Source organism: Notothenia coriiceps, unplaced genomic scaffold (assembly GCF_000735185.1).
Source record: "Notothenia coriiceps isolate Sejong01 unplaced genomic scaffold, NC01 NC01_scaffold00017981, whole genome shotgun sequence".
NCBI lineage: Eukaryota > Metazoa > Chordata > Actinopteri > Perciformes > Nototheniidae > Notothenia > Notothenia coriiceps.
Window position 1 is genome coordinate 16,074 of NW_011350682.1, and position 13,965 is coordinate 30,038.

The 13,965-nt window shown below is 40.8% G+C and overlaps 2 protein-coding genes across 9 annotated transcripts in view; one reads left to right on the forward strand and one right to left on the reverse strand.

The window, feature by feature from the left end:
* The first annotated feature begins 53 nt into the window (after positions 1-53).
* asb12b (ankyrin repeat and SOCS box-containing 12b) lies at positions 54-5,460 on the forward strand. Its single transcript, XM_010777296.1, has 4 exons — positions 54-280; positions 617-946; positions 3,999-4,527; positions 4,610-5,460. The coding sequence occupies exons 2-4, from the start codon at positions 662-664 to the stop codon at positions 4,753-4,755; spliced, it is 960 nt and encodes a 319-aa protein (XP_010775598.1). The 5' UTR covers positions 54-280; positions 617-661; the 3' UTR covers positions 4,756-5,460.
* Positions 5,461-8,816: 3,356 nt separating this feature from the next.
* The window catches only part of LOC104950734 (rho guanine nucleotide exchange factor 9), a 57,430-nt gene continuing 52,281 nt past the window's right edge, over positions 8,817-13,965 (reverse strand). For all 8 annotated transcript variants that reach the window (XM_010777290.1, XM_010777289.1, XM_010777288.1 and 5 more), the window contains 3 exons: positions 13,476-13,719; positions 12,703-12,771; positions 8,817-9,773 (listed from right to left, as the gene is read on the reverse strand). In XM_010777290.1, the coding sequence (XP_010775592.1) occupies positions 9,598-9,773; positions 12,703-12,771; positions 13,476-13,719 (489 nt within the window). In that variant the 3' untranslated portion in view covers positions 8,817-9,597. The remainder of the gene's footprint in view (positions 9,774-12,702; positions 12,772-13,475; positions 13,720-13,965) is intronic.

Sequence of the window (13,965 nt, forward strand, 5' to 3'; positions counted from 1 at the left end):
ACAGACACACACACTCTCTCACACACACACACACACACACACACACACACACACACACACACACACACACACACACACACACACACACACACACACACACACACACACACACACACACGCCAAACTGCGCTTTTCACAGCTCCTGTGGAAGCATCACACACTCACTCGGACCTTTCTTCCCTTCTCTTGTCCACGTGACTTATTCGGAAGTTCTGAAAGTCTTTAAATTCTCAATTTTTCTCACGTCGTTGGAAACAACATCAGCAAGAAACTAATCGAGGTAAGTGTCTCGTTGCTGCTGTTGACACTCTGTTACTTTGTTCTACTAAACACATCTTGTCGACCTTAGTGGCGAACTATTCAATTATTATATTTTTGTCTAAAAAGCACTCATGTATGGCCTTGATTTAGATTGTATTACTGTAATTTGAGTTATATGAAGTAGCTTTGTCATGTAAACAAACTGCACTGTCTTATACTGTGTGTTCATGAAAGACAGATGTCGAAATGTGTTATATATTCGAATGAAAATCAAATCCAACAAAAATAACTCTAAATGTCAAAAGCTGTGTGTGTTTTCGGGTGTATTAATATCTTCCTGTGACATTTCTGCCAGTGCAGATGGAAGGGCTCTGACTTGCACCGGCCTCGGGGTAACATTATGGTTCTGGGCCAAGCTGTCAACATGAGTTTGATGGACATTTCCAAGATCTTCTCCCTGCTGCAGCCTAAGGAGGAGGATGAAGACAACGAGCAGTGTCATGCCCTGCACAACGCCGTGAGCAGCGACGACGGACCGCTGCTCTCCCAGCTCCTGTCTCAGGAGTCCTACAGGAAGTCTATCAATGCTCGGAGTGGGTGGGGGGTCCCGGTCACCCCACTGCGTACTGCTGCTGCTCTGGGACACCTGAGGTGCTTGGAGCTGCTGCTGGAGCACGGTGCCGAGGTGAGGGGGAGCATTCTGTTGTTTGGAGGATGGTGAGATGGATCTTTGAGAGTGAGTGCTGCTGGTGGGTGTAATGTTTATAAATATCCTGATTAATAACCCAAATCACACATTTAATTTCAAGCCTAATAATGTTCCTAGATACCGCCAGCAGATATTTTTCACCTATAAAAAATGATGGGTTAGAAACTAGATTTTTTAACCTAAAGGCATTAAAATAATATATTTTTCTAGAACAATGGATCAAACGCATAATATGAAAGGAGCTCTGCAGTTTATCTAAGTCCTACCGAACCCTCTAGCGTTGTGTTCCATACCTCAGCATTATTGTACTCAGAAGCTAAAATAACCCCACTATATACTGCCTGACCAGTCCCCAGCAGGAGACGTTAAATGTAAGTAATCAGTTGTACCCTCTTGAGATGATATCATGCCATTACATAGCCGGTATCAGGGGTTATCACTTATCAGCAGTCTAGATATGGGTTAAAGGGGGTCTGCTGATTTGACTTCTGAAAGCCTGTTTCTCCCAAAATACACTCTCAAATCATGAGTGGTGTTGGTTAGGTCGGTTAGGTTTAAGATAGATAATTGCAGATGTTGGAAGTAATCAAGTACATTTATAACCAAGTACTACTTAAGTACAATTTTTAGATACTTTTACTTTACTTAAGTATTTCCATTTGATGCTACTTGCCACACTACAATTCAGAGGTAAATCTTGTACTTTAACTCCAGTATATTCATTTAATACCTTTAGTTACTTTGCAGATTTGAATTAATGGTGAGAAATATAATCAACACTTAAATCAGACTTTAGTTACACCTGGAGTAAATTCACAAGCTACCCTGCAGTATACAAACAAAGTCATTAAAACTAGCTGCACCTTTACCAGCTTTGATAATGCATCAATAATTATAATCAAAACATATCATATATATATTCCTCTGAAATGGACCAATCTGCACAATAAGTACTTTTACTTTTGGTACTTTAACTATATTTTGATGATAATATTTGTCTACTTTTACTTGAGTAACATTTTGAATGCAGTCATTTTACTGTAACAGAGTATTCCTACACTCTGGAACTTTACTTTTACTCAAGCACAAGTACTTATTTTGGATAATTGTTAGAATGGGGTTTTGGTTTGTTTTGCGAATAGTGTGTAATTTTTGAGCAATGGGTCTTAGGAACAATGGGACATTTCTCAGACTATTGGGGTTTGGAAATGTGGCATTGCAGCAGCTACGAGTATGTCACAAGGACAATGTAAGCAATCTGATATCACATACATCATTTAAGAAAACTTGTTTTAAAGCAACTAAAGCCAACCTAAATAAAAGTGGATCCTGAGAAAACTCAGACATGCACCTTCTTGTCTCCTGGTGGGGGGAGTTTGCCCCTTCTAATTAATTAGAGGGGTAGCAGTGTTTCCCCTATATACAAATATATAAAATAATAATAAGTGGCGACCCTTTTTCGTTTTTGATTGTTATTTGTTATGTGGATTTGTAGTATTTGTGTTACTGTATGTTCAATAAAGGTGTATTTTTGCTAAATCTTGAGACATTGCCACTGTATGTACTGGCAGGCCCGATTTTTTTGCCCTGTACGATGGGCGCTGTAAGTGATGAAAGTGGGGGATGTTGGCTTATCAGGTGCCCGCAGATCACAGCCAAAGTGCGAGCATGGGAGCGAGAGAGCGAGGGAGGGAGAGAGAGAGAGGTCGCACCGGTACCGACGCTGTTGTTATTAGAATCTGGTGCTAGCTGCGCTAACGGATATAAGAAGTAGATGTTTCTACAACCAGGGTGGAGGAGAGCTCTCCTGTCAGACTGAGAGGCTCAGTGAGGTAAAGGACTCTGAGTGTTTAGATAGTACATTTTTCGTCTAAGTTATCTCAGTGGGTCTCAAACAAATATGTGTTTACAAATTATGTAAACACATATTTCCAAGGCACTCCTTTATAATTATTAGGATAAATAAAAACAGGTTTGAAATCATTCCAATGTATACTATAGGACAGTAAACCAAAAATATTATTTAAAGCTGGAGAGATACAAAAATATGCATAAATTAATAAATGTTAAGATATAAATGAACAACAAAAATAAAATAAGTTACATTTATTTGTTATTGGCTATGGTAGGTTATTGGTTATGTTCACATACTTATTTGATTATTAAAATGTAAAACGATCTTTTTCATATGGGTGTTTTAGAGTTGTACCGCCTAGATCAGGTCTCTAGTAATTGTGTGCTCAAAGTTTACCAGATTAAAGCATTTTACTTTAAAATGTTCAAACAAATCTTCCCGGGGGGGCATACCCCCGGACCCCCCTGGAAGATGTGACGTCCACCCCCCAATTAAAACATGTTCATACAATACTGAATACATTTGAAGCCCTTTTGACGTATATGACCTATGTCAATAAGTTTCTGTTTTTGTAGTGTATTTGTCTTTTGTAGAGATTTTTCATTTATTCTTTATATATAAAATCTCGCCTAGGGCAGCAAATTGGCTAGAACCGGCCCTGGTTCTAGGCCTCAAGAGCCTTTCTTGTGCTGGCAGACACATAGAAACAAATTGTCAGGGCGCACTTCGCACGTGCACACACTCAAAAATTCCACACGCTCCACGCTCACATTATGCTGGGCTTACGTGCCTTAGCACCGCTGCTATGACTCCATCCGAAACACTGACGGTAGTTATAAAAACTGATAACATCTAATGGAATGATAGCATTGAAATGGGTGATATTCAGGAAGTTGTGAAGCTCTAAGCTAAACCAAAATAGAGTTAAAAAGGAGATTCAATACTGGATTCAAGTCATTAGGTGAAAAAATAAATGCTAATTAATCTCAGTGTATTCAGGTAGTGTAAATAATACGCCTTGACAATCTTGAGAAATGATAATTAGTCAATGTTATGTTCACATCCACAAAAAAACCCCAGAGATGCAACCTTAATGATGCATAGTGTCTCAATTTGTCAGGCATGTGTTTGTACTTTTAGAATATATGGATGTACTGCTGTGTCTGAATTCAGATCGACAGCCTGGACGTGAAGGCGCAGACGCCTTTGTTCACAGCTGTCAATGGGAAACATCTGGACTGTGTGGTGGCCCTGCTGAAGGCCGGGGCCGATCCCAACGGCAGCCAGTACAACAACTGCACCCCGGCCCTGACCGCGGCCCGGGAGGGCGACCTGGACGTGCTCCGGGAGCTGCTGCGCTTCGGAGCCGAGGTGGATGTCAAGCCCAAAGCCCCTGAATGGGCCTCCAACGCCACCACCTGCAGGGGGCCCCTTTATATCTGCGCTGTTTATGGACACATGGACTGTTTCAAACTGCTCCTTCTCCACGGGGCCAACCCCAACTACAACTGCACGGACGAGAAGATGCTGGCCAGGATAAAGCAGCCGAAGACGGTGCTGGAGGTGTGTCTGCGCTACGGCTGCGGGGGGGAGTACATCCAGCTGCTCATAGACTTTGGGGCCGACGTGTATCTGCCCACGCTCATCATTGACAAGACTACCAAGCAGAATGAGGCTCTGAATCTGCTGCTCAAAGAGAGAGGTGATAAAGTAGTTCCAGTTTGGTTCTGTGCATTTTACAAGTGTCAAGATGTTGATCCACCTTTTTTCTGTTTCTGTTCCAGTTTGTCCCAAAACACTGATGTCACAGACTCGCCTAGCGATAAGAGGATACCTTCCCTTTGGCAACAAGGAATGTGCCATTGGCAATTTGGACGTTCCTCTGATCCTGAGGAACTACCTGAAGCACATCACATCTGAACTCCTATGATGCTCAACTTAGAATCACGATACATGACTGGATGACTGATTTCTAGTTATCTTATTTGTAGGACATCATACACACAGAAGATATATCATCCCAGTCTGTAAATCCTTGTTTTTATTATATATTTTGAAGCTACGTAAGCTAAGTTTTAATATATAGTTGCGCTTTACAAATCTCATTGAAGTGAAATAAATGACCATGCCAATGGGCCATTTCCTTGGGAAGTGTAACACCACGGTTGACCACTAGAGACCACAGTAATACTGCTCATAGCTCATTGAGGCTCCTCATATGATTTGTTCTTGTTCCCATACTGTACAGTCTCGCTTGAGTTATTTAGACATCAAGAAACACAAACACACAGAGACTGTGTCTGCATCGCAGCAGGGCGTCTTAGATCTTGCCTGAAAAACACTCTTGCATCTGCTGACTTCAAAACATGGAAACGGAACGATCAGCGCAGCCAACCGGGAGAATATGTTTGCATAAGTCTCATTATTCATTGATGACAGCATTTTCAGGCTTCAATTTGTGATTTTTTTCTCTTTTGTGACTTTGTAATATTCTTCTGAGAACGTTTTTATCTTCCGTTTGTATCCCTTTTTTGTAATAAATAAATGCAGGAGTTTATGTGTCAGCTGTTGGTAATGGGGACAGGAAATGATGTCACTAACAGGAAAACCAGCACAATGCTCCCACTCGCACATTGACGCCTAGACATGGAGTTCTGTAGAGGTTTTATTTTCAACAAAAGTACAGCTATATCAGATATGGATTTATTTTTACAGCGAAGTACAACATATTCCCAGTGCTTCTGATTACATCAAAACATATAATGTACATACAGTTGACATCTCCACTCTCCCATTCACAGTTTCTGGATTGAATAGGCATTATTTTTAATTTCTACAACAAATAATCAAAACTCAAAAGGCCAGCGAGAAAGAAAAGGACAAATGTTTGCATATGGTGACGAAGGATGTGGGTAGTGAGTACATTTTTCTGTGATAGGCAAAAATCCAGACCTCAAACTAGAAGGTAATTTACAATGAGGAGATTTCCAAAAGTGGGATGTCAGTCTTCAGTTTAACCTTGTTGTCATTGAACACCACATCAATAATATGGCTCATTGAAGACTGTTGTTACCTGACTATTGTGAAACAACACAGGACTGCATAACCAACCGCGAGGAGTTCCTACTGATATGCTAAATGTGAGTGAACGCGCCTCACGGGCTGAAAGGAATGACATAAATCTGAGCAAACCTCTGATGCATCAAATTGACAGTCTGCTAAATTGTCTGTCTTGGTTTTATGACCGGAAATAGATAGGAAAAAAAAGGCTGCCCTCTCAGCTTTCAGCACAAGGTCAGATGATAATTATATAAGAGAAATAAAACCAATATATACACCCTTTTAACGGCATGGCCAAAACGGTTCTATTTAATACTGCATTCAATAAATACAAGTGAAGAATTTAATTTGTTACTGTCAAGTCAAAAGAATAATTTCTTAAGTAGAAACAAGAGCATGATATGAATTGTAATGAAGTACTGTATGTGTGTGTGTTTGTTTGTTTGTGTGTGTGTTTGTGTGTCTACAGGATTATGTTTATTTTTAGCTCATCTCGAGAGGTTTTCATTTATTCAGCTCTTCTGCTTGACTAGAAATCTATACACAAACACCCATGATCAGTGCTAACTCCTATTTTGTTCACCGTTGTCATAGAAAAATGATACTCGTTTTACCTCAGCGGTTAATGGTATTCAAATCAAAATAAAAACAAATCAAAAACAGCAGTCTGGACTACGACAGTGCATGTTGAAGTCAAAGATATAACTTTAGAATGACAGTTTATAGTACCCAATATATCTGGGCGAAGAGAGCATTAGTGCCTTTCATTTCACCTATCAACAGTTCAGGAAAGTGTCCCACTCTACTTAATAAATAAAAACCAGAAGCTACAAAGCGGTGATGTGAGCTGGAGACAGGTGGACAGAGAAAATAACTCCCTTCAGTGAGATGGTATGGTCTTCACAAATGAATGGTTCCGCGGTGTGTGGTAAACAAAAAGAAAATCCCCCATTGGAAGTAAAATGAAACTAAACAATCTGCTAAGAGTTGTCTAAAGTCTCATGCAAAATATTGGATGCCACGAGCATGCATTTACCTGGTACTGAGGTCTACCGCACGCTAGAACTGGAACAACATTCGTCTCCAACGCAAAATACCAATATCCAAATATATGATCTGTTTTTTTACATTATTTACAGTGTGTAAGCTGATCAAGGTAAAATAGATGATTCTTCTTTTGATTTTTAATAATATACTTTGAAAACTAATAGACTATAATATATTTGAAATGAAACCACCGTTCAGCATGTTAAATAGATGATAACGTTTCTAAATTATTTCTGTGCAATAAAATTACCGCTATATACGTGTGATATAATATGATAAGGTGTGTTTCAGTCAGTCCGACGGCACATTATCTACTCATATGGGGGAAATGAAGAAAAAAAGGCATGACCTCTTAAGTTTCTGGATCTCCTGCCACTGGGGAAAGAGGAATTCCCGGTGTGTGTGAGAGAGAAAGTACGAGAGAGATGCGAGTCCCACACCGAAGGGAAAATACATGACTAATTCAAATCTGCCTGTGAAACTGAATAGATAATCACTAGTGGAATGCTGGAAGGCACTGTTAGATAGCATCTCTCTTCTCCGCAGCAGAACGGGCCAGCAAGTGTGCATGATTATGTGTGTGTTGGTGGCTTGAAGTAGGGGGGGGAGGGGGGGGCATAGCACGGGACCTGAGGTTATCATGGCCTGGGAACCATATCTTTTTTTTTTTTGCAGTGCCAGACCAGGGAATAATCTTCCAAAACAATCTCACCGGGAGCCATCTCTCTACAAACACCAGCAGCCGACTCACCCGTTTTTCAACGCTTTCCTTTTACTGAAACAAAACATAAATTACACAACATACAAAGCAATTCTAAAAAGGTCTTTTTTTTTCTTCTCCAGTAGGTTATAAGGCCTATAAGAAGGCAAACGAATGACATAGAACAATATATAAACTCTTTGATATCACGTGGTAGTGAGTAGTGAAGATATATAATGATATATCACATTGCACAAGTTGTCATATATGTACTGTCCATCAGGTGGTAATAATTCAACACAAAGTATCTGAGGTTTAAAGCATGATCACCAACCGTGTGTCACTTACATTCCCCACTGTTGAAAAGAATATACCTTCATGATGTGTGTAAATAGTTGTTTCCTCAGTAGATCTATTCTAAAACCTCATGTGGCGGGATCCACAGCATTGTTTGATCAAACCAATAATCTGATCACTTAAGCTGAATGCCAGAACATTGATCAGATCGGGAAAGACGACGGTGTGGGAGCTGAGATTTTAAAGCTGCGGTCTTTAGAGAGAAATGTGTCAGAGGACATCTGCATGCTACACTTTGAATTCACTTTTCTGCAGCGTCCTTTCTTTCAGTTGTTCATTTAGAATTTATTACGTGACCATTTCCCCTTGTGCTGGTTAAGGGATCGTTCTAATTCGTCACACTGGGGCCCATTTAGCGTCCTCACACGAGAGGAAATAAAGCGTTCCTCTGACTGGATATGTGCTTTTTACAATGTGAGAGATAGAAAAGAATTAACGGAAGGAGTCTCTTCTCTAAATATCGCCCAATGTTTTCACTTTAAGCTGTTTCAGGAGGTAGGCTGTACTCTTTCCAAACGCCCAGTGAGCTGCCAGCGAGGCGTGCCGGATTGGGGGGGGGGGCCGTGCTACAGGGGGTCGTCTCTGGGAGAGTGCTCGGGGGGGGTGAGGCGATGGGGGTTTTAAACAGAAGGCAGGTGGAGCGTATAGTCTGCCTATCTCCCGCGCCCAGCTGCTCGGGGGGGCGTAGGCGATGGGAGTTTTAAACAGAAGGCGTGGTGGAGCGACTATATCTGACCTACTCCCGCGCCCAGCTGTTTCATCTCTCGTCAACCCCTCCCCCCCCCTGGGTGTGATGGGTTTATGAATACCCTGTCAGAAGTGTTTGGTGAAAGGATGAAAATATTCTATTGATGTTCCCATCTATCGATTTGTTCCCTGACCCGTCGTATCGTGGCCGATGGCAGCCTGCCAAGAGAATGAAGCTGTTTCCTCTGAGAGCCTGTGACTCACTGAGGATGGAGCGGGAGATAGAGAGGAGAGAGCGAGGGAAACACTGAGAACGTCATACTGGGTGAAGAGAGGGTTACTATAATGCGGACAGCTAGAGAGGGGAGTAAAGGAGGGGGGGCAGACACAGTGATGGCATGGCTGCTCTGAGATCAGTGGCAGAATGGATCAGAGATGACGCCGAGCTTCCGCGGGTCCTTCGTCAGCTGTCAATTATTCAACCTCACATTCAGAAGAATGCAAACAAGCAATCTCACATAGCAGCAACATGTCAGCTTGTTCTATCACGATCTTACTACGAGGAAATGCCCCGGCTCTGCCTTCTCTCTCCAGACGATGGATTCAAAATGAATTGATATAACAATGTAAATAACTCCAGGACATTCAGATGGCGTGAGGATGCAGAATCCGAGGGGGAAAGAGTTCAGCCGGAGAAGCGTGATAACTTATAACGTTGCTAACATATATGAATCGTAACGTTTTTAAATGTTTAAATCCAAAGTCTTCAGTCCTCTTGCCGATCATATTCACAATAGTCCTTCATTTTTCAAAAGTCTCTTGTGTGTGTTTGTCGTATTTTTCTTCATGATGGGTCAGGATCATCCAGTGTTTAGTGCGTCTAAGAAAAATATCTGGTCCTTCAGAAGAGTCCGCGTATCTCTATTTCCTAAATGGAGCTAATCTACTAAAATTCTGCCAGAAAGGAGCCTGGCCTCTTTTGGATTGACTGAATTCAAAAACCTCTCCTTGTGCCATGTCCTCCGATACCTCATACTGGCCCGCGCTGAGGGGGTCCTGCGGGGGCGGGTATGAGGGGGGCGTGCACCTGTTTACACCTGAGAAGGCAGGTGCAAAAAGAAGCAAGACGGGAGTGGGGTGGGCGGGGGAGGGGACAAGGAGGCAGCGCGGGGGGCACAAAGCGAGAGAAGAAGAAAAAAGGTGGATGGCAAAAAGAGGAAACATCGTCAGTAAACGGATCAGGAAACGGACACAACAACACAACACCGAGTCATGCTAACGGAGTACAGGCACACGGACACACATTAGCATTCCTGCATATTAAACCTGAGATATGATACAGAATGATCATATGATGACGGTTGAATCGGGGAATTCAGCTCTAGCAATGACACAAGGGAGACTGAAGATGCTATTCAATCAAACTGTGTGGCGGGCAAACACGAGAACAGACAGATTCACGTTTTGATGAAACAAGGCATTTGGACAAGAGACGCTGTTCCTCCGTGTTTGTTGACAGCGCGTTTGTTTGAATAGCACCCCCTCGACACTTGAGAAACACAAGAGTGGCGAAAATAGAGCCAACAGAAAAGCTGTTAATATGCGCTTAACTAGAGTCTACGGCGTCATTTCGCTACAGTCTACAAGCATCACAACTAGTGCTAGTGCAGTAAAAATTAGATCAATATTCGGAGATGAAATATTCAAAAGTTGCCATGGCATCTTAGGAGGGAATAAAATTAGAACAGTGTCTGTATTGGGGGGTAATTTGCTTAAAATACTGAGCAGTTAGAAGGGTTTTTTGTTATATTGTATTAGATTAAACTGTGCTCCAGTGTTAATCACAACACCTCCCAATGCTGCTTTAGCAGTTGCCATGGCATCTTATTGTGCTAGCTCTAAAGGAGAACTCTAATGCATATACCTTTATCATTCTCAAACCATGTCCATACAACATGGCCCTCTTTTTCAAGATGAAATCTATAAATGAATCTGAAATTCAAGAGAGTACTTCACCTTGTGCCAGCCATGTACACATACAGCACTTAGAAAACACACAACACGTCTACAGGGGTCCTAACGTCAGAGAAAACATTCCAGCAAGGGGTTAATTCATACTTTAATGGATGGTCATGCTCATTTTGAAACTGGCAATAGTCAAATGTACACACATCTAGCCTAGCGCTCAAATGGCTAAATCTTAAAGTGGGATACCAGCAGGGGGGGACATGAGGGTCCTCTGTCTGAGGCTCTGTGAGGGGCTAGCATCTGGAGGAACCCGCTTGACATGTTCTTCTGTTACAGAGATAGCTGGTGGCTGCTGGAGCTCAAGGTGGAGTCAGACATTCTGAAGGAAGAGTGTTGATATTTGAACATCCGCCTACATCCACGTTAATCTGTAAATCTTTTTAAAAACATGAATGCCCCCTTGTTGATGATTGGCTAAAATAAAATGTTGTGTTTCTTGTACCAATCCACGTTGTTTACCATTTACAGCATCAGGGGTGTTTGTTTCGACCGGGTGTTTTTTCAGCACTGCCACAAAATGGACCGCTTTAAGACCAAACTTCTACAGCAAATGTATTACCCATTTTATTTTGCGATATAGCAGAAGTATAACGGACACATAGTTTGAATGAAAATAAGCCCTGGAATAATGCTATATTTATTGACATGTTTAAACAATATAATAGCAGACTAATATAAAAGGCAATTAGGGTTAGCCGCCATACTGTAAGATGTTTGAGTAAACAGCTATGCCAAAGTGTAGACTTCTACTGAACAATATTGAGAGATCGCTGGCGTCTCCAGTCGACTTTAATCGCGGTTTAATGAAATGGGATTTTAGGGCTTTGATTCCTACTGTCCGAAATGTTTATGTGTTGATGGAAAGGCAGCATCAGGCTTTAAACTGGTTCCAGCTTAAACGGTGTATTAAACGTAATATACTCCCCCACATTTTATCTAAATGTATATCTAGCTAAATCTAAAATCAAAGTCTTAAGAAGCTTTGAGAGTAGCATTAGTGGCGATCTTAGGCTGTGAAAGAGGCAGGGACGCTTGAGAAAATTCTGACCGGGTTGAAAACCTTTTATTTAAAATGTGGTTCTGTTCCCGACTTCAAGCAAAAAGAAAATGTTGCCAACCCTCTTTTATTTGCATTTAAACAAAAAGTAGGGCATATATTTGAAGATCTATTAAATCATATTTAAGAAACATTTAGAATTTAATTAAAGTAAATTAAGACTTTAAAGGATGCGTGAAACTCTGCATGGGTAAATATTTTTGACTTTGAAAGTGTATTTTGTAAGAATTGCTAACTCCACCTTTAGCATTATTTTTGACATATTTGGCTGTAAAACAAATCTGAAAATAAGTCAAAGTAATGCGATTGCTTTGATGTTTCTTCAATCTTCAAGACGTGATGTTGTATTATTGTCCTAGATTGCACTATGTAAAGTAATTACTGTAAAAGCAAACTATAAAACACACTTCAGAAGTATCAACCAAAAACAAGAAGGAATTCATTTAAAAAAAAATCTGGATTTTAGTGATAAGCCCCGACAGCCACCCTAACTCAGTAAAAGGAAAAATGCAAACAGTTTGAAGTGTGGAATTGGTTTTCGAGACAAGCGTGACACAGGACCCACATGTCAGGGATGCAGGTATCGCCCTTTAAACTCAATACTTCATGCAAATAGCCCTCTGTCTTTTCATTGATGCTTAACGTCTGCTTTACAACTCATATCGATTCTTCCTCGTGAACGGGCGACAGACATTTGACTCAAAACGATACAAAAAAAAGTGATATAGCGAGAAGACATGAATCCACGTGACTTTTCTAGCTTACTCAGTACACAGATAGTCCATTCATAAACAAAGTAGGCGTGTTTTAGAAAACGTGTAGACAGTTAAAAAAACAAAACAGAGAGGTTAAGGAGTAAAGAGTAAACAGCGATGAGAAGACAGAGCACACCAGCGAGGAAAAGAAAAGGAAAATCACCTGATATCTTCTTGTTGCCTCACCTTTCTGTTTGGTCACCTTTCTCACTGTCATGGCCGCCTGCCGCTTCTGGTACTCAGAGATCTCGAAACCTTAACCGCAAACCATTCAGACATTTACAATTCATTAGCATTCATTTTAATTCTGATTTATTAAATACATTTATATTTGTTCACATTTATATTGTAATTTTTTTCTATATGGCTTTCATTTGAATTTAGATTTATTGTTTAGATATTTAAATTTTTCTCACATTTTTCTGTTGTAATGTAAAGTAATGTTTTTCTATACAGTTAAAATGATTTGCATACAGCTTTCATTGTAATTTAAAAGTATCATGTTAGTATTTTTTCAGATTGTATTATGTTTCTTCTTTACAGCTTTAAATTGATTTATTGCATATCATTTTATATTATTATTATTTTTTTCTATTATTCTATATTTAAATGTGCTATTTATTTCTTTGTTTATGCTGTGCACCAATACGCCAAGGAAATATTATTTATATATAATATATTTTAATACTATTTTATTTATGAGAATAAAAGGGATGTAACAATAAATAAGAAGCTGCCTTTAACTTTAATTTAAAAATCTGCTATGAGACTTTATTGAGTTTTTCACAATAAAGTCACAATAAAGTAAAAAAAAACACCCAAATAATTAATAACACATGTTGTCATGCTATGATGTGCATATAGCATGCTGTAGCTAAGTCAACATGTGCCTGAAACTGCATTCCCCCTGTGAATGAAACCTTTCCAAACAGGGCGGAGCAGGGCGGTGTGTGACTAACCGATTTTCTCGTCCTCCTGCACCATCTTCCTCTCCTCGTGGAAGGCCCTGAGCCAGCGGTTCTTCTCCTCCGGCTTCTTGGCCAGGAAGATGTGGATCTCCTCGCTGTCTTTGTTGCACAATTTGAAGGCGTTCTTCACGCTGACGTTGAAGTCGTCGTCGCGCCCGTCTGTGGCGTCCCGCACGTCGTAGCGATCCATATCGATGCGGCCCTTATAGTACAGGATGTCCCGGCGAATCAGATCCTGGGTAAGAGAGAGATAGAGAGAGAGAGAGAGAGCGAGACGTCTGTTAGTGTGTGTGCGCTGAACCTCAGAGGTGTCAACAAGCATCCTGCCCTTGGTGTCCTGAGCCTTATGCAACCCTTTCCATCTGCTACACACACACACACACACACACCACACTTTACACTCAGACACTTATCTTCTATCACACACACCGACAACACAACATGTACACACAACACCACACACCCACAACACACACACACC

Coding starts and splice junctions, on each gene's coding strand:
- asb12b (XM_010777296.1), top strand. CDS start 662: ATGGTTCTGGGCCAAGCTGTCAACATGAGTTTGATGGACATTTCCAAG. Junction 947..3,998: donor TGCTGGAGCACGGTGCCGAG/GTGAGGGGGAGC, acceptor GTCTGAATTCAG/ATCGACAGCCTGGACGTGAA. Junction 4,528..4,609: donor TCTGCTGCTCAAAGAGAGAG/GTGATAAAGTAG, acceptor TTTCTGTTCCAG/TTTGTCCCAAAACACTGATG.